The sequence below is a fragment of the Amphibalanus amphitrite genome, unplaced genomic scaffold (assembly GCF_019059575.1).
Source record: "Amphibalanus amphitrite isolate SeventyFive unplaced genomic scaffold, NRLGWU_Aamphi_draft 000022F_arrow, whole genome shotgun sequence".
Taxonomy (NCBI): Eukaryota; Metazoa; Arthropoda; class Thecostraca; order Balanomorpha; family Balanidae; genus Amphibalanus; species Amphibalanus amphitrite.
The window spans coordinates 1,752,308-1,771,469 of NW_024881518.1; the positions used below are offsets into that span (position 1 = coordinate 1,752,308).

The 19,162-nt window shown below is 48.5% G+C and overlaps 1 protein-coding gene across 2 annotated transcripts in view; it reads left to right on the top strand.

The window, feature by feature from the left end:
• LOC122392276 (tektin-4-like) overlaps positions 1–19,162 on the top strand; it is a 127,706-nt gene that overhangs the window by 49,910 nt on the left and 58,634 nt on the right. For both annotated transcript variants that reach the window (XM_043386966.1, XM_043386974.1), the window contains exons 4-5: positions 2,641–2,736; positions 6,895–7,109. In XM_043386966.1, the coding sequence (XP_043242901.1) occupies positions 2,641–2,736; positions 6,895–7,109 (311 nt within the window). The remainder of the gene's footprint in view (positions 1–2,640; positions 2,737–6,894; positions 7,110–19,162) is intronic.

A 19,162-nucleotide genomic window follows, 5' to 3' on the forward strand; every position in this document is an offset into this window, starting at 1 on the left:
GGGTCGTCCGATTCGAAACTATTTCCATTCGACAAATGAAGGTCAGGTCACGGCGAGGTCAAAAAGGTCAAATTTTGAAGTTGAGCATTATCAACAAAAAAGATGTGCATCGGATGCAATTTGAGCTCTGGAACACGATGATGCTATTCATTTTGGTTTTCGATGTCAAGAACGTACTGAAATTGCCTTTGCAATATCGAAAATTGTGATTAACTGACTACGGTAAAATGCAAAAGCCAATAACATTGCCATTTCTGAAGATATCTGATTGAAACTTTCCAAAAGCAATGCAAATGTTACATACAAAAGCCAATGACGTTCATTCTGGTCGATGGCTGCTCCCCAAAACTCTGAATGTTATCAACCATATCGGACATTCTTACGATATTCTGTTGGCTGGATGTCTTTTTGCTTTATTGAATTTGATCAGACTACATTCTGTTAAGACGACGTACATTTATTGGTCACCAGAAGGTATACCCACAAGTCATTCGACAATCGACAACCAACAAATGCAATCGACACGAGCGTCGAGCACCCCTCAGCACAAGCAACTGCCGGGGGCGATTAGACGGACCGCGCTCCTCTCTCGCAGCTGATTGGTCAGCTGCCGAACCGTTACGGACGTCAGCTGCACGGCCGCCGCCCGGCCGACCTGACCGGGGTCGGCCGGGCGGCGACCTAGCGTCACTAGAACTGCAATAACTTTTGCCGGCAGTGTGATGCCGACCTAATTTTTGCAGCAAATGAATCGCAATTGTACGGTATATGTTATGGACGTTGCCTCGATGTGAAGCACGCTGTGCGTTTTTTGGTAGGCCTATGTAAATATTTAAATCCTCAAGCCCTTCTGCTTTGTGCAAGTGTGCAACAATTAGCTTATAATAATTGATTGGGAAGTTTTTTAGATGCACTTTTGTTACCAATGGATTCCGCACATTTTCCCCTTTCAGCTGATATCTTACTTGCGCATTTTCAAGCAAAGAATATGACAGGAGACTCGTCAACATTTACATGAAAATCGCAGCACAAGTTCGGTCTCACGGAGCAAAACAAAACGGTGTTCTTTGGGAGCCCACCAATCTGTACCAGAATGAGTAATATTTTTTCTGGATGATATTTTATACAGTCTGATCAATTTACGACCAGAAAATGTGAGAAAATCACGCTTTAAAATTTGTCGAAAATTAGGGTATTGGCCACTTCTGAACCTGATAGCGGCTGTGTGCTTTGGGCGCGGTCTACCGCATCCCCGCGGGCAGCCCCGGGCTATCACATGACACCGGGAGGACGCGCGGCTCCGGCTTGGGTCAGCGCACGCTGCCCCGACTCGGCTACCTCACGTTACCGGGGCCCTGGCTTTGGGCGCGGTCTACCGCACCACCTAACAGGCGTGTTCGAAACCGCAGGAGCTGATGATGAACGGGTTTATCGAAACTTGATTGGATGAGCATATCGGTAATAGCGATTTCAGTGTGTGCATTTATTGTTCATAGTGGTGTGAAATGTGGTTGGGGTACGACCGACAACCCGTCCGCGTCGGGGCGAATTTCGCACTGGGGTACTCAAAATTTGAAGAATTTAAGACGTTTCCATGAGTTTTGAAGGTATGGATAAGTTCTAAAAATCCGGTTCTCCTTATCTGGGCCATTAACTCCATACGGTCCAGGAAAGCTGGCACACTACCTTTAACCCACGAGCCGCTGGGGGGGCATCAAGTTGCCCCCCCTTTACGTTTTGTGAAATATCTCCGAAACCTGATGAGCTACGAACGTGAAACTTGGCATAGCTTCAAATGAATACCTAGGCAATGTTTGAGGAAAGTTTGGTGGTTGTAACACCTAAGATGACGTCACAGTGACGTCATAAAGTTTTGTCGTTTTCCGATATGGACCGTTTCTTACAACGCTGAGCATGAAACTCAACTGTAAATGAACTAGATAGCACCCGCTGTCATCCTAAAACATCTAACTACACTTCCATCTAGTTTCTGACCAATAATCGACCCTTTATATTCGGTCCCATATATCTGATGTATCGTGAGGAATATGAGAGTCGCAAATCTATAATTCCACTTATGACGTCACTGTGACGTCATTTCAAATGGGATCGACACCAAATTTGGACACAACCTCGGCTAGGTATTCAGAAAGATGTGTGCAAAGTTTCGCTTCTCTATCTCTTCGCGTTGCGACGATATCGTCGCAGAAGTAAAGGGGGGGGCAACTATATGCCCCCCCAGCGGCCGGCGGGTGGCGCGGAGGCCCAGCGGCCACCGGGTTAATGCCCGTACCTCCGCGAACAAATGTCAAGAATAGTCAACATCTGAGATATACGAGACATTTCCGACCGACAGTATCAGTTGTCTATATGTATAGTCCCACCCTCACAGTTGCATACCGTATATGATCGTCATCTCACCCTCACGGTATATGATCGTCATCTCCCTCACAGGTGCTAGGCATGATCGTGATCTCACTCACCGGTGCCATATATGATCTTTATCTCCCTCTCAGGTGCCGTATATGATCGCGATCTCCCTCACAGGTGCCGTATATGATCGTTATCTCCCTCACAGGTGCCGTATATGATCGTAATCTGCCTCTCAGCTGCCGTATATGATCGTAATCTCCCTCACAGGTGCCGTATATGATCGTCACCGACAGCCTGGATACCCGCCGTCGTCGGATCGACGGAGATCTTGTCACCGATCAGCTGGATGTGGCTCTTATGAAGGTGAGACTGCGAGCTCGAAACTGAGCTGGTGCGTGGTATGGTCACTGACCCATACCTACACTGTCTAGGTATTGTAGAGTGTATGTAGGCATGGACTCCGTCCGTGGGCTGGTGTGTGTTATGTGGAGGAGCGTATGACCTCTGGTAAAAAGTGAAAATGTGGAGAAAGTTTGTGCCTCAGTGATTTGTTCCGAGGATTATTCTTTTTTTCTTTGCAGCCATTTTAGAGGGTAGCTCGTAGCAAGACGTATTATCAATCCGCCACGAATACATAAGTAGGTATCTCGTTACCTGCACGTTCTGCAACTCCCTAAAAATCGCATCATGCTTCTGAGAGCCAACTACAGCTCACGCCACCCCGGTACGAAAAGGAGGTTACCTGCGCGCCATCAACAACGTCGCAGCTGAAACACACCAATGAAAGCCACAGCTGAAATCCACCTGCGCTGTCGTCTCGGGACAATCCTTTCAGCGCTCAGCGTACCACGCGGCTTTCAAACACACAACGGACAAAGGGACGGAGCGCCGCCGCCGCCGCCGCCGGGGGGCTAGGCTTCCGGCTGAAAACAGCGCGGGTTGCTGCGGCGGAGAGCTGCGCTTATATCCACCGCTGTTCGGTTTGTCTGTGTGTACGAACCGCCGCCACTCAGTCACTAATGGAGAGCTGTGTCAATACCAAGCCACGGCGCCGGTTTAAAGCGAACCTGTCGGAGACAGCCCGAAGGAACAAGGGAGAGGATGGGTGCAGTGGTTCCGGGCTGAAGAGAGAGAGAGAGAGAGAGAGAGAGAGAGAGAGAGAGAGAGAGAGAGAGAGAGAGGAGAGAGAGAGAGAGAGAGAGAGAGAGAGGGGTTTTTAGTTTTATTTCACTTAGTTTTATAACTGACTGTACTCACACTTAGTTATAAAAGTAAAACAGAGACGAAGAATTAAGTCTCGTTCAAGATTCCATGAGCCACACGCACTGGACGGCCTCCTACTGAAGTCGATCCCAGTTAGACAATCGCCGAGATGGACCGGACAGCTCCCCGTGGGGTGCGGACGCTGCACTCGACGCTCGGCCGCTGTCCGTCTGTCGCAACTCGCAACGGAGCGCCGCGCCGCCCCGACGCACGGTAGGCGATCGGGCCGGTCTAGCCTCCCGAAACCTCAAAGGCACTTTTTTCCGAAAATTGGAAAACAACGCATACTAGTCGACAGAAAATTCATCAAAGATTACGATTAGTGCATTTGCATGGCTCAGGAGACATTTTTTTCGTAGACAAAAGTATCGTTAAAAACAGCGTTCCGTAACACTTCATAAGGGGGATAATCACAGCCGATTTTTACGCTCTTTGAATACTTTGCGGAACGATGAAATTGCTAGGTGTTGAGCATCTATTTTGCATGGAAAGTGAGATTTAAATGTTTAGACGATTCCGCCATTGAAAGCAAGTAGACAAAATCAGTTTAAAATGTCTTATAATTAGGTTAACTTTTTGTATTTTTTTTTTCTACCACTGAACATTACGCTCACTGAATTAACCAAGCCCAGCAAAAAAATTTTACGAGGATGAACTGAATATAATGCTGTATCGCATGCACTAAGACTTTATCTATCAGGGGAGCCAGTGAAATTTGAAGCCACTTGCAGCCCTGGCATCCAGATACTTTTTTCTTCAAAGGGTTGGCCGTGGTTCGGTGCACTTGAGCACAAGTGGTAAATGCCCCAAAGGGTGTTTTCGCGATAGCTCAAAACGCCCAGGCAATAGAGAGCTGCAACTTGGTATACCTGACCTTTGATGCACGCTAGATCTTGTGACATCAACCGCACTTTCAAGTCAGGTCAGGTCACTGACCTATGACGTCATAAATGAACCTCTGCACGATCCTCAGATGTCGCAAACTTGCAACGCTCTCAGTGCCAGAGTAACTTTCACAGGGAGGTGAGACTTGCAGGACTTATTGTCCTTTAGAGGTCTTACAACTTTAATATCTCAGATTTTTCCTAAATGTCACATAAAGTCAGGCTGGTCACGTGACCTCACCTATAAGTCAATGGGGAAATATGGAAACTGTTATTTTGGCGCCAGGAATGATATTCAATTGTCTCAAGTACATGGAATCGTTACTTCATGCACTCCTTGCAAGATCTGATGCTGCATTTTTGCATTGTTGACCTTGCATGACGTCATTTATGACGTCACTAGGGTCATACGAGTTTTTCGTCAATAACTCCCGATCAAATTGAGCTAGAGAGTCGACAAGGTCACCACTGGACTCCGCAAGACCTGCCGAATCGAATGATATGACATATGACCTCCTTCGAACAACTTCGTGATTTGATGACCTCTGACCTGACCTTCACTCGAGGTCAACACCTTACGGTGACCTCACCTGAACAAAAAGTATACCATTCGACGCGCCTGAGCAAGGTGAACACGACGATGTCAAAATCGTGGTTCCGCGGCCATTTTTTGCGAAATTATTTACCAAAAACCAAAACCGCTGCTTGGGTCACGTTATGAAATGGGGCCTTGCCGGGCGAGATTTACGCTGTTTCATGATATGTATAAATTGGAAGGGCATAATCGTTTGAATAAAAAGTTGGTTTGGAAGCAATTTTCTACGGAGGTACACACCATTTCAATGTCCTACCCAGCTCATATAGTCATAAATTTCGACCTACCATCAAAAGTATTCATGCGTTATTCGAGCGGCAATTAGGCAAATTGCAAGCTCCCCACAGAGCACAAATCCTAAAAGAGATAGTCCTTATTTAAAACATATGCTCATTGGAAATTCAAGAAGGTTGCTCCTAAATATTGTGGTTCTAGCTTCAAAAACATGGATGTTATGAATGCCGATAGGTTTCGCGAGGCTACACCGGCCGGATCGCCCACTGTGCGACGGTGACCCTGCCCTCCGCGTGGACCGGGTCGGGTCACTGGATGTCTGACCCAGTGTAGCGCACCGCAGCCGCTGACGCTAGATGGTCGAGGTACAGGTCTCGCGAGATTAAGCGGTAGGTTTTGCACTTTTACATTTCCGGTTATATCTCAGAAACTAATCGATCTACGATGAAGCCATTTTACACGATCATGGCCGGCTTGTTACCCAACAAGTCGATCGCATCTTCAACACTTAAAAGCTTAAGACGACGAAGATATAGCCTAAAGTACACTAAATTTTCTAGGTGCAAAACCTACCGCTAAAACCCGCGAGACCTGTACCTAACCGGGTCGCTGCCCTGTCAGCGATGTGCTGACATGGTTCTGAGTTGTCGTCGCCGGTCGTCTTTCGCCGCTGGATGGACGCCGCATTCATACTGTTGGAGTGATATCACATTCACACTGTAGTGGAGTGACGTCACGGCGTTGCACGGTACTGGATTGACGTCATATTTCTATTGTGCTTGAGTAACGTCATGCTGTGCTGAAATGACGTTATGGTCCCCTACTATGTTGATCTGACGTTGCAGAATATCAGTCCTACTGTGTTGAAGTGACGTTGCTGACGAACTCTCGTCGTCGGACTGACGTCACCGGACTGACGCTTCCGAACTTTCACCACCAAATTGCGGAACTGACTATCAGTTCCACCAAACCACTGTCAGTGTGGTAACGTCAGTACGGAGCTGACGCCACCAGGCTGACACCGTCTCGGTTCAATCTGGCCAAGTGGCGTGGCATCCGGCGCCGGAAGCTGGCACCGTCCTCCGGGGCCGACCATCGGACGCTGTGGCGACGGGAGATTGATGGTTTGGAGTGGCTCTCGGTCGCTGGCACTCCCCGGGGAGTTGGCCAACGACAGCCTCGGAGACAAGGCCGTGAACGAGACGGGGCCCGAAGACTGGCCATAGGGGACGGAGTTTGTGACGATGGGATTGGGATACTTTGGGGTCTTCGCAGGATGTTGTTGATAGGAAAATATTCATTCAACGCATAACATTATTTGATAACAATCGTTGTGAGTACAGAGGTGGTCATGTGACGTCTGTGTGGATTGTCTGTGTCATGTAGAGCACTTTCTGGTAGTTGCTGGGCATTTTCTGTAATTATTTGTCATTGTTGTTCGCACTGATCGCTGTACTCGACGCGTCCACTGGGACGGTCCTCTGTCACAGAGCACCTTCCTCCCTCACTGTGTGATGTGTATTTTGTGTATCTTTCTCTGCGCAGGAGATGGACGTCATAAAGCGCGCCCGTGACTTGCTGGAGGACACGTCAGTCACCGCCGACCGGGTGCTGGCCGCCGACCGGCGCTGTAAGGAGGCACTGGAGCATGACTGGAGCGACAAGTACCAGGCGTCGCGCATCGACAGCGCGGCAGGAGAGCTGACGCCCAGCTCGACCAACATCAAACCGTACCCGGGCGTGCGCGCCTTCCACCCAGGGTGAGTGAAAGGCTTAGGCACCAGCCCGCGGTTAGTGACCTAACGCAGTGGGTTAGTGACCTCCCAATGACCCTGGTCAATGGTCTCCTACCGCCGCTGGTCAATGAATTCTGTCGCCTTGAATCAGAGACTATCAGTCGATATCTCTATGTATAACCCTGGGTCAGCGGCCTGATGAGGGAAGTGATCTGCGCTGCGTTCCCAGCGGGACTTACCGCAGCGGGAAATCTGTAAAACATGTGGAGGCCTTTGCTCATTAGGGTAAATTACCGATGGCCGTCAGAGCCAAGCTATACCGACCTTCAAGGGCACATGAATAGTAGGATCTCCGACTGTAATTTTTTACATTATTTCTTTATGGTGTAAATATTGACACCATTATCATATCGATTTTATAAAAAAGATAATTAATTAATCGTTTGTAGTAGCTCAAACTTCAAAGGCCAATGAATCTAACCTTTCATAGTGATGAGTTATCGCGGTCTCGTACTTTTTCAATATTTCTGGAAAACAGCAAATGAAAATAAATAAGGTTTCACTGGTGCGGCTTTGATGCATGACATCAGGCTACCATGATCAGAAGTATGCGCTTCAGAAGAAATATGACCTCGGGACCCTTCGCGGGTCCGCTGGAGTGTGCTGTCTGAAGCCACTGATTGACCGGGGACTTGGAATCGATGGACGTCGGCGTCGTCTCGTACGATGCAGTCCATTTGTTTGCTGCAAGCTGTTGTGAGCTCCAGGGCTCAGCTGGTATCGAACCAGTGGGCGCTATTCTGTCTGGAGTTAACCCGCGAGTTGCTGGGGGGGGGGGGGGGCGTTAAACGCCCCCACTTTTTTCGCCGGGCCATAGCATAAAAACGGCGCGCCGCAGGTGCGCCAAACTTTGGGTACCTGTAGGGAATTGATTGAAGTTTATTGTGACAAAGTTTTCGACCAAAAACGGCATATGTTCAAAATATCATATAAAATCACAGAATAGACATACAGACATGCCGTAAACGCCATTAGACTGCCAATACCTTGAACAATTAAATGGCTATCTTCAATTATTGATTATCGTTCCGCATTTTCCAAAATCTTGAACTGAATCTAGGCAATTTCTCGTGACTAACTAGGTACTTCACGACCATGATACATGCATTTCTTAAATTGAAATTTTTTAGCCAAACACGTACACATATGATAAAATGAATGTCACCATCGTGATCTACGCCCCAAATTACCCATAAAACATGTGTCACAGGCTGCGAATATCAGTTTTGATTTTCGGGGATATGTGCCTACCCGATTGACCTGACCTTGACCCTGACCTATGCTTGACTGACCCCTACATGGAGCTGACACTCTTGTAGGCCTTATATGATGGATTGTGCACCGTTTTGACAGAGTTTATGACGAGAGGCGCCCATTGCGAAGTCCTGAAGTCCATGCTACTGAAAGCCTGATTTCAGGTGTTTGACCTGACCTTGACCCGACCTGTGACCTCAAAATTCAACTTTAAGTACTCATCTGAAGCGTCTCGTCGCGTTCTTTCGTTTGCCGCCTCGTGCGTTTCGCTGCGCCTATTGGTTCTCGAGTTATCGGCTGGGGGCGTTTAACGCCCCCCCCCCCCCCAGCAAACGGTGGGTGGCGAAATACCCCAGCAACTGCCGGGTTAACAACGTCAGTGTGCTGACGGTGCCCTGACGTCAGCCCAGGGACTGGTGAACTATGACGGCGAGTTTGTGTGTGTTTTCGCACACCGTCAGCACAGTCTGACGGTGTGCTGACGTCAGCTCAGGGGCAGGTGATTTCAGTCCAGTGTGATGTAACGTCACAGAGTGTCAGTCCAGCGTGACGCATCGTCACGGGTTTCCCGTGAAATGTAGTTTCTGCCCCATTTGTTGAAGTTGGCCTAAAAAAAGGTTAAGTCGTGTGTTGTCCCGCCGGGATGTCCCACCGTGTTGGAAGCTCGGGTGAGACAGGTCACAGATGCGTCTGTTTGCCCAATTTTATCCAGCCTGTCAACTTCTAGTCGAGCTGTCGGCCGATAGCAATCTCAGTCCAATAACAATTGAATTCCAGTCGAATCTAAGTGTGATTCCAGTTCCATTCCAGCTCCGATCGTTGTTGACCGAGGGGGCATGTCCTCCGCTTGGCCGCTGTTCCATCCCTCACGGTGCCTATGACCGCCGCCAGGCTGGTGCCACCGTCTGTCTCAACAGATTCCGATTATCGCCGCTCAGCGCTCGCCGCTCGGCGGTCGGCTCGCTGACGACCCTCAGCTCATGTGACGAGCCGTCAGCCCTCCTCAGCCCCTGGGCAAAGTTTTGCGATAGCCCGCTCAGGCCGGACACGAGCCGTGAAGTTGTCGGCTTCTCAACCCGGCCCACTGGCTGCATGACTGGCTCCGAGCCCGGCGGCGGATGGAAGATGGCCCGCGGGACCGGCGGCCAGACTCCCGGGAGATCGGCACAAGTTGTGGACAGGCCACGGAGGTGTTTGCTCTATGCTGAGCTAGGTCCCGGCGCGGAGGTGGACACTGAGGCCAGACGGGTTGGACCAGACGGCTGACGAGCTTAGCAAGCTTCTTGGAGAATACTATTTTGCCTTGATGCTGCTGTTCGCGGGATGCGCTGTTCATATGGATGACTGATGACGGAGATACAGGAGGTGTGGGTGCTGTCAAATTCGATCGGAGAGGGAGTAGGTGAGGTGGACTAGAAAAGCCTTGGATGGCATCTGGCTGGCATTTGAAGCTCTGTTCTGTCTTGCGTTTGCCAGATTTAGTAGTAAGCACTTATAACTTGGCGTTTTTTGGTAAGATGAACAATTGGTCTCATAAGTTCAGATATACATCCCGATGGACTAGGTCCGTTCTCTGGAAAGCCCTTGGGCCCATCCGCCTGCGGAGTTGCGCTCCGTTCATCACGATTGGATCTTGCCGCCGGCTTACTCGGCGCGGTGCGCCGGAGAATCGCGATTGGATGGTTTCTGGGGACGCTATGAGGCTGCCTTCAGTGGCCGCCGCTACCGTTCAAAGACCAAATCTGAAGACTGGATTGCGGTAAAACAGATAATTCGCCGCCGCTAACTGCCGTCTATAGCGTAGATCCGCTAAAATGTTGCGAGGCAATTTTTCAAAGGTTTCATCTCTCTCTGCGCCTGATTAAACATGTGAGGAATTTGGGAAGCCGGAAACACTCTCTGAAAATATCATAAAGCCCTACTAACGCGATATTGGACTGGATTCTAGGAATAGTGTGCTAAACTTGCACATCCGTGTCCATCACAATATCAACATTGCGCTTAGCAACATACCTATACTTATGAGAAATACTCTGAACAAGCAATAATACCCGTTGCCATTGCGTAAGCTACCGGACCTCATTCGCTGTCATTTACCATCGTTTTGATGTCGTTTCGTTGACATCTGATCGGGGGCTCAGCCATCTGCTAACAGCCCCGTGTCAATAGCCCCCCCCCCCCTCCTCCCCCGTCTCCCGTCGGCCTCGGATTGTCCGGGGGTAATGACCCGCCTCCCCGGCCCCCGGGCTCTAAGGAGGTCAATCAGGGACACAACGCCGCCGACGAGAGACCCCCCTCCCTCCCCTCCCCTCCCTGCCGTCACTGCCTGCTTATTTCGGGAGGTGAGCGCGATGTTGTGAAACGACATACTGCGCTGTAGTTGGCAGGGTCACCAAGGCTGATAACAATACTGGTGCTCGGTGCTGCGTCGCTCTCTGTTTTGCCCGCTTTCCGTTTGTTTGTTCGTTGTTTGCTCAGAGTGTCGCCCACACCATGTCTCGGCTGAAGACTGATTGAAAATGCCGCATTGATCCACTGGTTCCGGCCGAGTCGCCTTTACTACCCCCCCCCCCCTCACCGTCTGGGGGAGGAGGGGGGGGGGACGTTCAGCGTCTCCGGTTCGAGGGGGGGGGGGGCTTCTGCAGCTGCTAATGCTACCGACACCCGGTGCCACAGGCGCGTAACGGCTGGCGATGGCTGGCATCATCGTAAATAATGTTGGAGTCTTATGAGGACATACATATTAGCACTGATGACTGACATGACATTAGGCATCATCTCTGCCTGTCATATCATTAGGTAAGTAGCCACTTCTATGTTCAAGGATCTACCATTAGGTGCAAAGAGGCTCGCAAAAACACACATTGAAGCTTGGAGATCGCATCTGCAGTTGCCGAATATTCGGCAGTTCTGATCTATCTTCCGTCAGGTAGGACGAGCCCGGTTCACTCTTCAACGCGATTTTGACGGCACTGCGTGTCCCACCTAGACCTGTGAGACTCCGCAGCGGCGAGGCTCCTGGCCACTGCACTGATGGGATAAGCCGGCAGGTCATTTACCCTAATCCCCCGCGAAAGCTGCGCCTGAGTCGGTGCCTCAAGGATATTTTGGATGGCACGAGCCACAAAATGGGACGGAAATGTGTAGGGTGAAGAGCTGAGAATTTTCAGTTGTGTGCTGGAATGTAAATGTACAGCCCACCGCTAAAGTAATGTAGGGTTTTACCAATCTCAACGGTTGGCTTTGACTGGCGATTGTTTAATGCGGAGTGATCGAAAAGAAGATGTCTAATAGCTAAAGTTGCAGCTGCAAGGGTGACGAATGACGATACATAAAAGCTACATTAAAAGTTTCATTATAGTCTGGCTAATCGTTCCTAAGCTTCAGAAGCAGAACATACCCATGACTGAAACCGCACATTACTTCTGCTGTGGACTGTAAGTACCTGGATGGAGAGCCCTGCAGTAAATGATTTCGATAGCGTTTTTGTCACACACCTGGGACCTGGGTATATATCTTTACCCTGAACTTCGTAATTTCGATAGGTGCTTGTTGAAAACTGGAATATTTTGAAGAGCGTTGTTACTAAGCTGCGCATAATTAAATAAAAAGAATCAAGAAATAATAAATTTCTTTTTCCAGACCTTTTAAACGAGCAATGATGGTGTAAGTGTTTTTGTTTGCGTCAGTTTTACTATTAATGTGAATGCATATCAAATGCGGTCTGCAGTCACTATTGCTGAGAGGGCGGGGGGGGGGGGCAGTTTTCATGTTGAGACTTATTACTTGGTCACCAGCTGGTACGTGTACCTATACGGCATTCCTTGTTGCACGATATCTCATGTCGCACGGCAGGCATGTGTAGCATGCACTTACAAGTCATGTGTCGTCTACGGAATGGCTGGCTGTTTTCCTCGAGTCGTAGCTGGGCTCTCATCCCATAAAATCCAAAGATGAAACTGGATGAAAAGGAGAAAACGTGGAGCAGCGATGGCAATTTTCATTCTTATTCCGTTAGCGGATTAGCTCAGTTTCGTATTTGCTCGTTTCTAAAACAATGTGTAGATAGCCTGTTTTATAATGCATAAATCCGTAATATAATTTCAATGGATGCATTTTCACCGGATGATGCAGTGCGCTTAGTGGCTGAGCTGCGGTCGGCGGCTGACTGCAGACGGGCCGGACCGGAGCCGAAGTTTCCGGTTTCGTCTCTCAGCACGCGGTCTGTCTGACTGGCCGCGGGGGTCCATTGGGTGTCCACACTGAAAACAATTTCACCCAAAACTGGCGAGTAAACCGGTGTCTCGCGGGTACCCCTATCCGCAACCATTTTTAACCACCCTCCCAGGAGTCAATTAAGGACATAACACTTTTGCAATTCACTCTGGAGAGTAGTAACCCTCCACGACTATTCGCGCACCAGTGGCTCGCGACCCCTCCATCGAAAGGTATTCATCGACGCCTACCTGGCAGCAGCGCCCCACAAACCCCTAGGAGATGGGATAACCCTCCACGCCTACCCTTCGCCGACCAAGTCACGAGGGCCAAAAAAACTCCCACGCTTGACCATATTTGCGGGAAAATATCTATATTATGGCAATCTGACACCTAGAAAACATCGATGAGAAAGTTTCACATCGGTGGGAAAGGTCAAATCGAATTCCCATAGAAATTTCGACATGACTCAGCCACCGGCAGTCATGCAGACCGCCCGAAATCAAGGAGATGTGTCGCCGATTGATTGATTGATTTTTGATTTTTGGGCATTTCGGCCATACTGACCATTTCATGCCCTTGTTGTCTTATTCTATACTAAACTGTGGATTTTTTATAGTCTTGTGAAAAGATCTGTGTTTCGAAGAAAATGGAATAAAAGATCTTGCAAACCGTCTTCTGAGTCTCCAAGAATTGTAGCCAATGTGAATGGTAAACCGTGCCTGTTGCAATGGTTCCGGAGTTGGTGCCTTTCCCTTTCGTATTTTGGACACTGGATGATTATGTGTTCGACTGTAACCGGGGTTCGGCATACATTGCATGTTGGTTGAGCATCTTGTTTGTAAATGTAACTGTGTGTGTACCAAGTATGTCCCAAGCGGAGCCGAGCTAATACCTTTTCTTCTTCCCTATTGTTTCTGTTTGAACTCTGCCATTCAGTAATATCTTTTTTAATACGACGAAGTTGCGTTGCTCGAGTTACCTCCAACCATTGTTTTCTCCAAAGACGAAGTGTTTTTTGTCTAAGAATTGTTTTAATGCTTTGATATTCAATTGGAATATTTGTGATATGAGTAAGTGCTAGTGCATTTCTGGCGTATTTGTCGGCTTGGACATTGCCATGTATGCCGCTGTGCCCAGGGATCCAAATAAACTTGATTTGTACACCATTCGTTGATAATGTTTGATGTAAGTTATATATGTGTATGTGCAATGGCGATGACGGATGCTTACTTTGTAAAGATTGAATAACCGATCGGGAGTCGGTGCATATTACTACTTTGTTCCATTGTTTGTTTTGTGTGAGTTTCAGTGCTTCAAGCACCGCGTGCTGTTCTGCGGTGAATATACTTGTTTCGTTTTGTAAGCGGATTTGAGATACTATTTGTTCATCACCATTGTAGAAAATTGCATTGGACGTGCGATGACCACTTTTCGAACCATCTGTGTAGATGAAGTGGAAGTCCTGGAATTGCTCACGTACTTGGTAAAATTGTTGCTGTACTTCTTCTACTGTCATATGTTTTTTCGAGCAATCAAAAAGGAATAAAACTTCCCTGTCTTTTCTACGCCATGGTACTATGTTAAGCTTCGGAAGTGGTAAAATGTTTGGTTGGATGTAGTTTAAGTCAGTAGAAAATTTTCTAGCTCGAGAAGCAATCGTGAGGCCGGATCTTCTCTCTGCCGGACCTAAGTAATTGTGATGTATGAAGGGTAACACACGAAGAGATGGGTGTGTGCTGTGATATGGATGATATGAAAGTTTTGCTATAAAGCGTAATGATTGTTCCATTCTTCGAATTTGCAGGGGAGGTACGACCGCTTCAACCTGAAGAGATGGAATTGGAGTGGTCTTCATGGCGCCAATGGCGATACGAATAAAGGTGTTCTGTATGGTGTCTAATTTTTTAAGTGTATTTTCACTGGCCCCTGAATAAATAACTCCTCCATATTCTATGATGGGCAAAACTATGGCCTTGTACAACCGAAGCATGGTTTTCCTATCCGCTCCAAACTCCGTGCCTGCTATGCACCTGAATAAATTCAGACGCTTGGAGCATTTGGCTTTAACATGTTGTACGTGTTTTACCATGCTAAGTCGAGAATCCAAAACTATTCCAAGGAACTTAAATGAAGCTACACGTGGAATAATGTTGCCAGAAAGCCGAAGATGGGATGTATCACGCATATGAGTATTTTTCGTAAATGTCATGACAGCTGATTTGGCTGGTGAGAAAACGAAACCATTTTTTCGAGACCATCCATCTATGTTATTCAAAGCTATCTGTAATCTAGGAATGGAGTGTTCAGAGTCAGAATCTGTACACCAGATAGCACAATCGTCTGCGAATAAAGAGTAGCTAATACCTTGAGGCACTGTGTCGAAGAGATCGTTAATCATTATATTAAACAAATTGGAGACAAACAGCTTCCTTGCGGCAAACCATTTTCAAGTGAATAGATATTGGAGTGCAGGGAGCGACACCGTAATCGAAAGTGGCGCATACCAGAAAGAAATCCTACTAGATAATGAGCCAGGTGTCCTCGTAAGCCAAGACGATGTAGTTTCCAAATCAGTGCAGGTCTATATACCATGTCATATGCTCTGGATATGTCTAAAATACTGCAGTTGTGTGTCTTTTGTGTTTAAATGCCTTCCTGATGTCTGTTTCTAATCGTACAATATGGTCGTATGTGGAATGATTTTTTCGAAAACCACTCTGAAATTTTGAAAGTAAATTATTTGTCTCTAAAAACCATTCAAGTCTTTTACCCACCATCCGTTCAAATATTTTTCCGAAACAGCTAGTCAACGATATCGGACGATAATTCTCGGGATTTCTTTTATCTTTCCCAGGTTTTGGCAAAGGGATAACATTTGCCGATCGCCAGTCTTCTGGAAAAATACATCTTGTCCACAACTCGTTCAAAGTAAATAGCATGAAATTCAAAGTGTTGTCGGGTAAGTGTCGGAAGAAAGAGTAGTGTAGCTTATCTGGCCCTATTGATGTGTTTCCGGTGGAGGAGATCGCATCAAGTAGTTCCGATAAGGAGAAAGCGTCGTTATAAGTTTCTGTGTTGTTGGACCTAAATGCATTCGGAGGTAGAGTAGACGTTCTTCTGAATTCTTCAATAAATCCCGCTCTATAATTCGTGGTCGAACTGTAGCGAGAAAATGTCTCTGCTATTGTATTTACTACTTGTTGTGGGTCCGTAATGGTTGCATTATTTATGTGAAGTATTGGAAGGCTGGAAAATGTCCGTTTCCCGGAAAGCGATCGGACCAGTGACCATATTTTGCTAAGTGGCGTCTGTGTGTTGAATTGTGATAAAAGGATCGCCAAGATGCCTTTTTTGCTTCTCTGATGATTCTTCTGCATTTTGCTCTTTCTCTGTTACGTAAAATTAAACTTTCCTCGTCGCGGAGCCGCAGGTATCTTCGAAAAGCCCTTTTCCGTTTGGCCAACGCCCTAGCTACTTCCGAAGACCACCATGGAACTCGTTTCCTTCCTGGTGGCGTCGTGATTGGAATCGAGTTGTTTGCGGCTGACAAAATTGTGTTTGTTAAAAAGGTGATCCCTTGTTCTGGAGAATGAAACTGTTCGTGGTCAACCGCACAAAACTCTTGAAACTTAGCCCAGTCTGCCTTCTTCAAATTCCACCGAGGAATAAAAGCGGAAGTAGCATCGTCATCAGATCGGAAAGTTGTACAAAGCTTGATTAGATAGTGATCACTGTGGTGAACATCTGTATCCACTATCCAATCAAAAAGGGCAGCGATTTGTGGAGAACATATCGAAAGATCGATTGCAGATTCACTGTTGTGTGCTAAAGAAAAATGTGTGTTTTCTCCTGTGTTAAGGAGAACCAGGTGATTCGTGTCGAGAAAGCGTTCAACTATTTCACCGCGATCATCGGGTACTCTAATGTTACGGCCCCACATCGGACTGTGGGCATTAAAGTCTCCGAGTAAGAGAAATGGATGTCGGAACTGTGCTATTAGACGGTTGAGATTTCTTTCAAGTGTGTGGTTATCTGTGTTCGGAGGAATGTAGATGGAGCAAATGTCTAAATTCCGTCCGTGCAAACGGATAGTGCAAGCCACCGCTTGCAATGGAGTGTTGAGCGTTATCAAATCATGTACGTAGTCATTGCTGATGTATAAAGCGGAGCCGCCGTGGCGCCGCTCTCCTTCAGTCTCATCGTATCGATATAACGAATAGTTGAACAGCGAAAAGTTATATGGATCGGTTGGAAGTAACCATGTTTCTTGTAGCGCTATTACTATGGGTGCTAGTAAAAGAAAGATCATTTTGCTTTCGGCCCAGTTCGAAACTAGGCCTCTGCAGTTCCACTGGAGTATGCTGTTTATTGTTGTTCTAAGAGAGAGTACCTGTTTGTTACACCACGACGGGGCGAAGCCCAACTAGACGCACGGTTGTGGCCCATTGCTACTCGGATAGGTGGACGTGACGTGCGTGTGCCTGAGGCCTGTCTATCCTCTGATGGAGGCTGGGGGCGGGGTCCTTTCGTGCGCTGGACCCTCATCCATCCTGCAGTGGAGCGACCAGCTCCGGTGGAGGGCTTTGGCTGCTGACCGATCTCCTGTGAGACCTCGGGCTGTGAGTCGGGAGGGGAGGAAGGCATTGGGTCACCAAAAATGGTCTCGGTTGCGGCGTTGGTGTTCGTAGATGTGGTCGTAGAGGCAGTCAGGGGTTTCAGACACTGAAGAGGGGGGAGTGCTGAGATCGGGTCAGTCTGAGTACTGCATGAGGTGGTCTCTGTACGGGCGGCCTTGGCATAAGACCGACCAGGAGCCGGAGTGGCTGTTTCGGCTTCCACACGGCGACGAGCGTCGGGGTAGGAGCAGCCGGACTGAGCTTTGATCTCGCAGATGCGCTTTTCCTTCTTCCACGTGGGGCACTGAGAGGAAGAGACTGAATGTTCCGAGCTACCACAGCTGAGACAAGTAACTGGTTTGGTGCAAGCAGAGTCCGCATGAGGGGCTTCACCACACTTCTGACAGCGGGCAGCCTGACGGCAAGTGGCACTGCCGTGACCGAATCGCTGACACTTGAAACAGCGGAGCGGATTGGGAATGAAAACTCGGACGTCTTTCTTGAGCCAGCCGATGGCGATCTTCTCGGGCAGGGTGGTGGAGTCGAAAGTCAGAACGAGCAAACTAGTGTCCCGTCGCTGACCATCGCGGAAGGTAGTCAGCCGTCTGACGTGTGTTACTCCCTCTCCTCTCAGGTCTGACTGGATCTCATCCTCGGTCATGTGGCGGATCTCGGGGGCAAAAATCGTGCCTTTGCAAGAGTTGCGACTCTGGTGGAGAGAGATTGTCACCTGTTTGCCACAGAACATGGTTGTCTTCAGGAGTGCTTTTGTGTCCCTTCGGTTGTGAGTTTTGATCACGAGAGTGCCGTTAGCTGGAGCTTCGATATCGGGGCCATGCTGACCACAGATAGCAGCGATCTGCTTCTGAGGCCAAAAAACGTTGATCTTCCGGAAAGAGAAGTCACTATCGCTAGCCTTCACTACCAGATAAGAGCCGTCGAGAGCCAAGTACGGTTCGAGTGGAGAGCGATCGACAGAAGCACAGGCAGGTGCGTTGGCCAAGTTCGTGCGCGGGTCAGAGCTCCGGGAGTGGTCGGTGGACGGGCGAGGGTCATGGCTCCGGGCGAGGTCGGTAGACGAGCGAGGGTCAGAGTGCCGGGCGGGGTCAGAGGTCAGGTCAGCGGTCAGGGCGTGGTCAGTGGACGAGCGAGGGTCGGTACCGGGTAGATCAGTCGAAGGGTGGGTAGAGGAGGGAGGGTTGACGGTCGGGCGGGAGTCGGTGTCCATGGCAGGGGGAGGAGTCGGATTTAGAGGGGAGTCAGAGTCGGATTCGGAATAGGAGTCGGATAGCGGGCGCTGACGGCGCCGCTTCCCCATCGTGGGGCAACTGGATGCGGTTGTGGGCAGTGAGGGGGGTTAAGTTGGAACAAGTGGTAAAAGGTTGGATGTGAGGGGTGGGGACGCGCGTAGGAGAGCTCTCAAAACAAACCCGTGAAATGCCAACTGCCGAAGCAAGTTAACGATCACCTTAGCCTGTGTGTGTGTCGCCGCTGCTTTCGTGACCTATATAAGAATCTAAATGGTTTCACTAGGTAGTTTCGGAAGAAAAAGCGTTGCCAATCGTCCCGTGATGAATATTGCAGAGGTTTTAAACGTGCACCCTAACAATTGTACTTTCGCCCCCACTTGGAAACCGCCAAACAATATGCCAATATATCATTGGTTCAAAAAAAGTTGAAAAATTGTTGTAATTCAAAACTGTATGAGACAACGCCATCTAGTTGTAACAGTAGATCCAACTCCTTCAGGGCAGGTTATGTAAAGGTTCGCCATCCACGGATACGCGTTTACGATACCTCGAGTAGTTCCAACTCTTTCAGTGAGGGCTGTGTCAATGACTCGACACACGCGGGGACAATATCCGGTGCTGGGTAGCTACCTTACTGCAGACTGTGGGTGCAGTGCATATTTACGAGTAATAAGGCAGG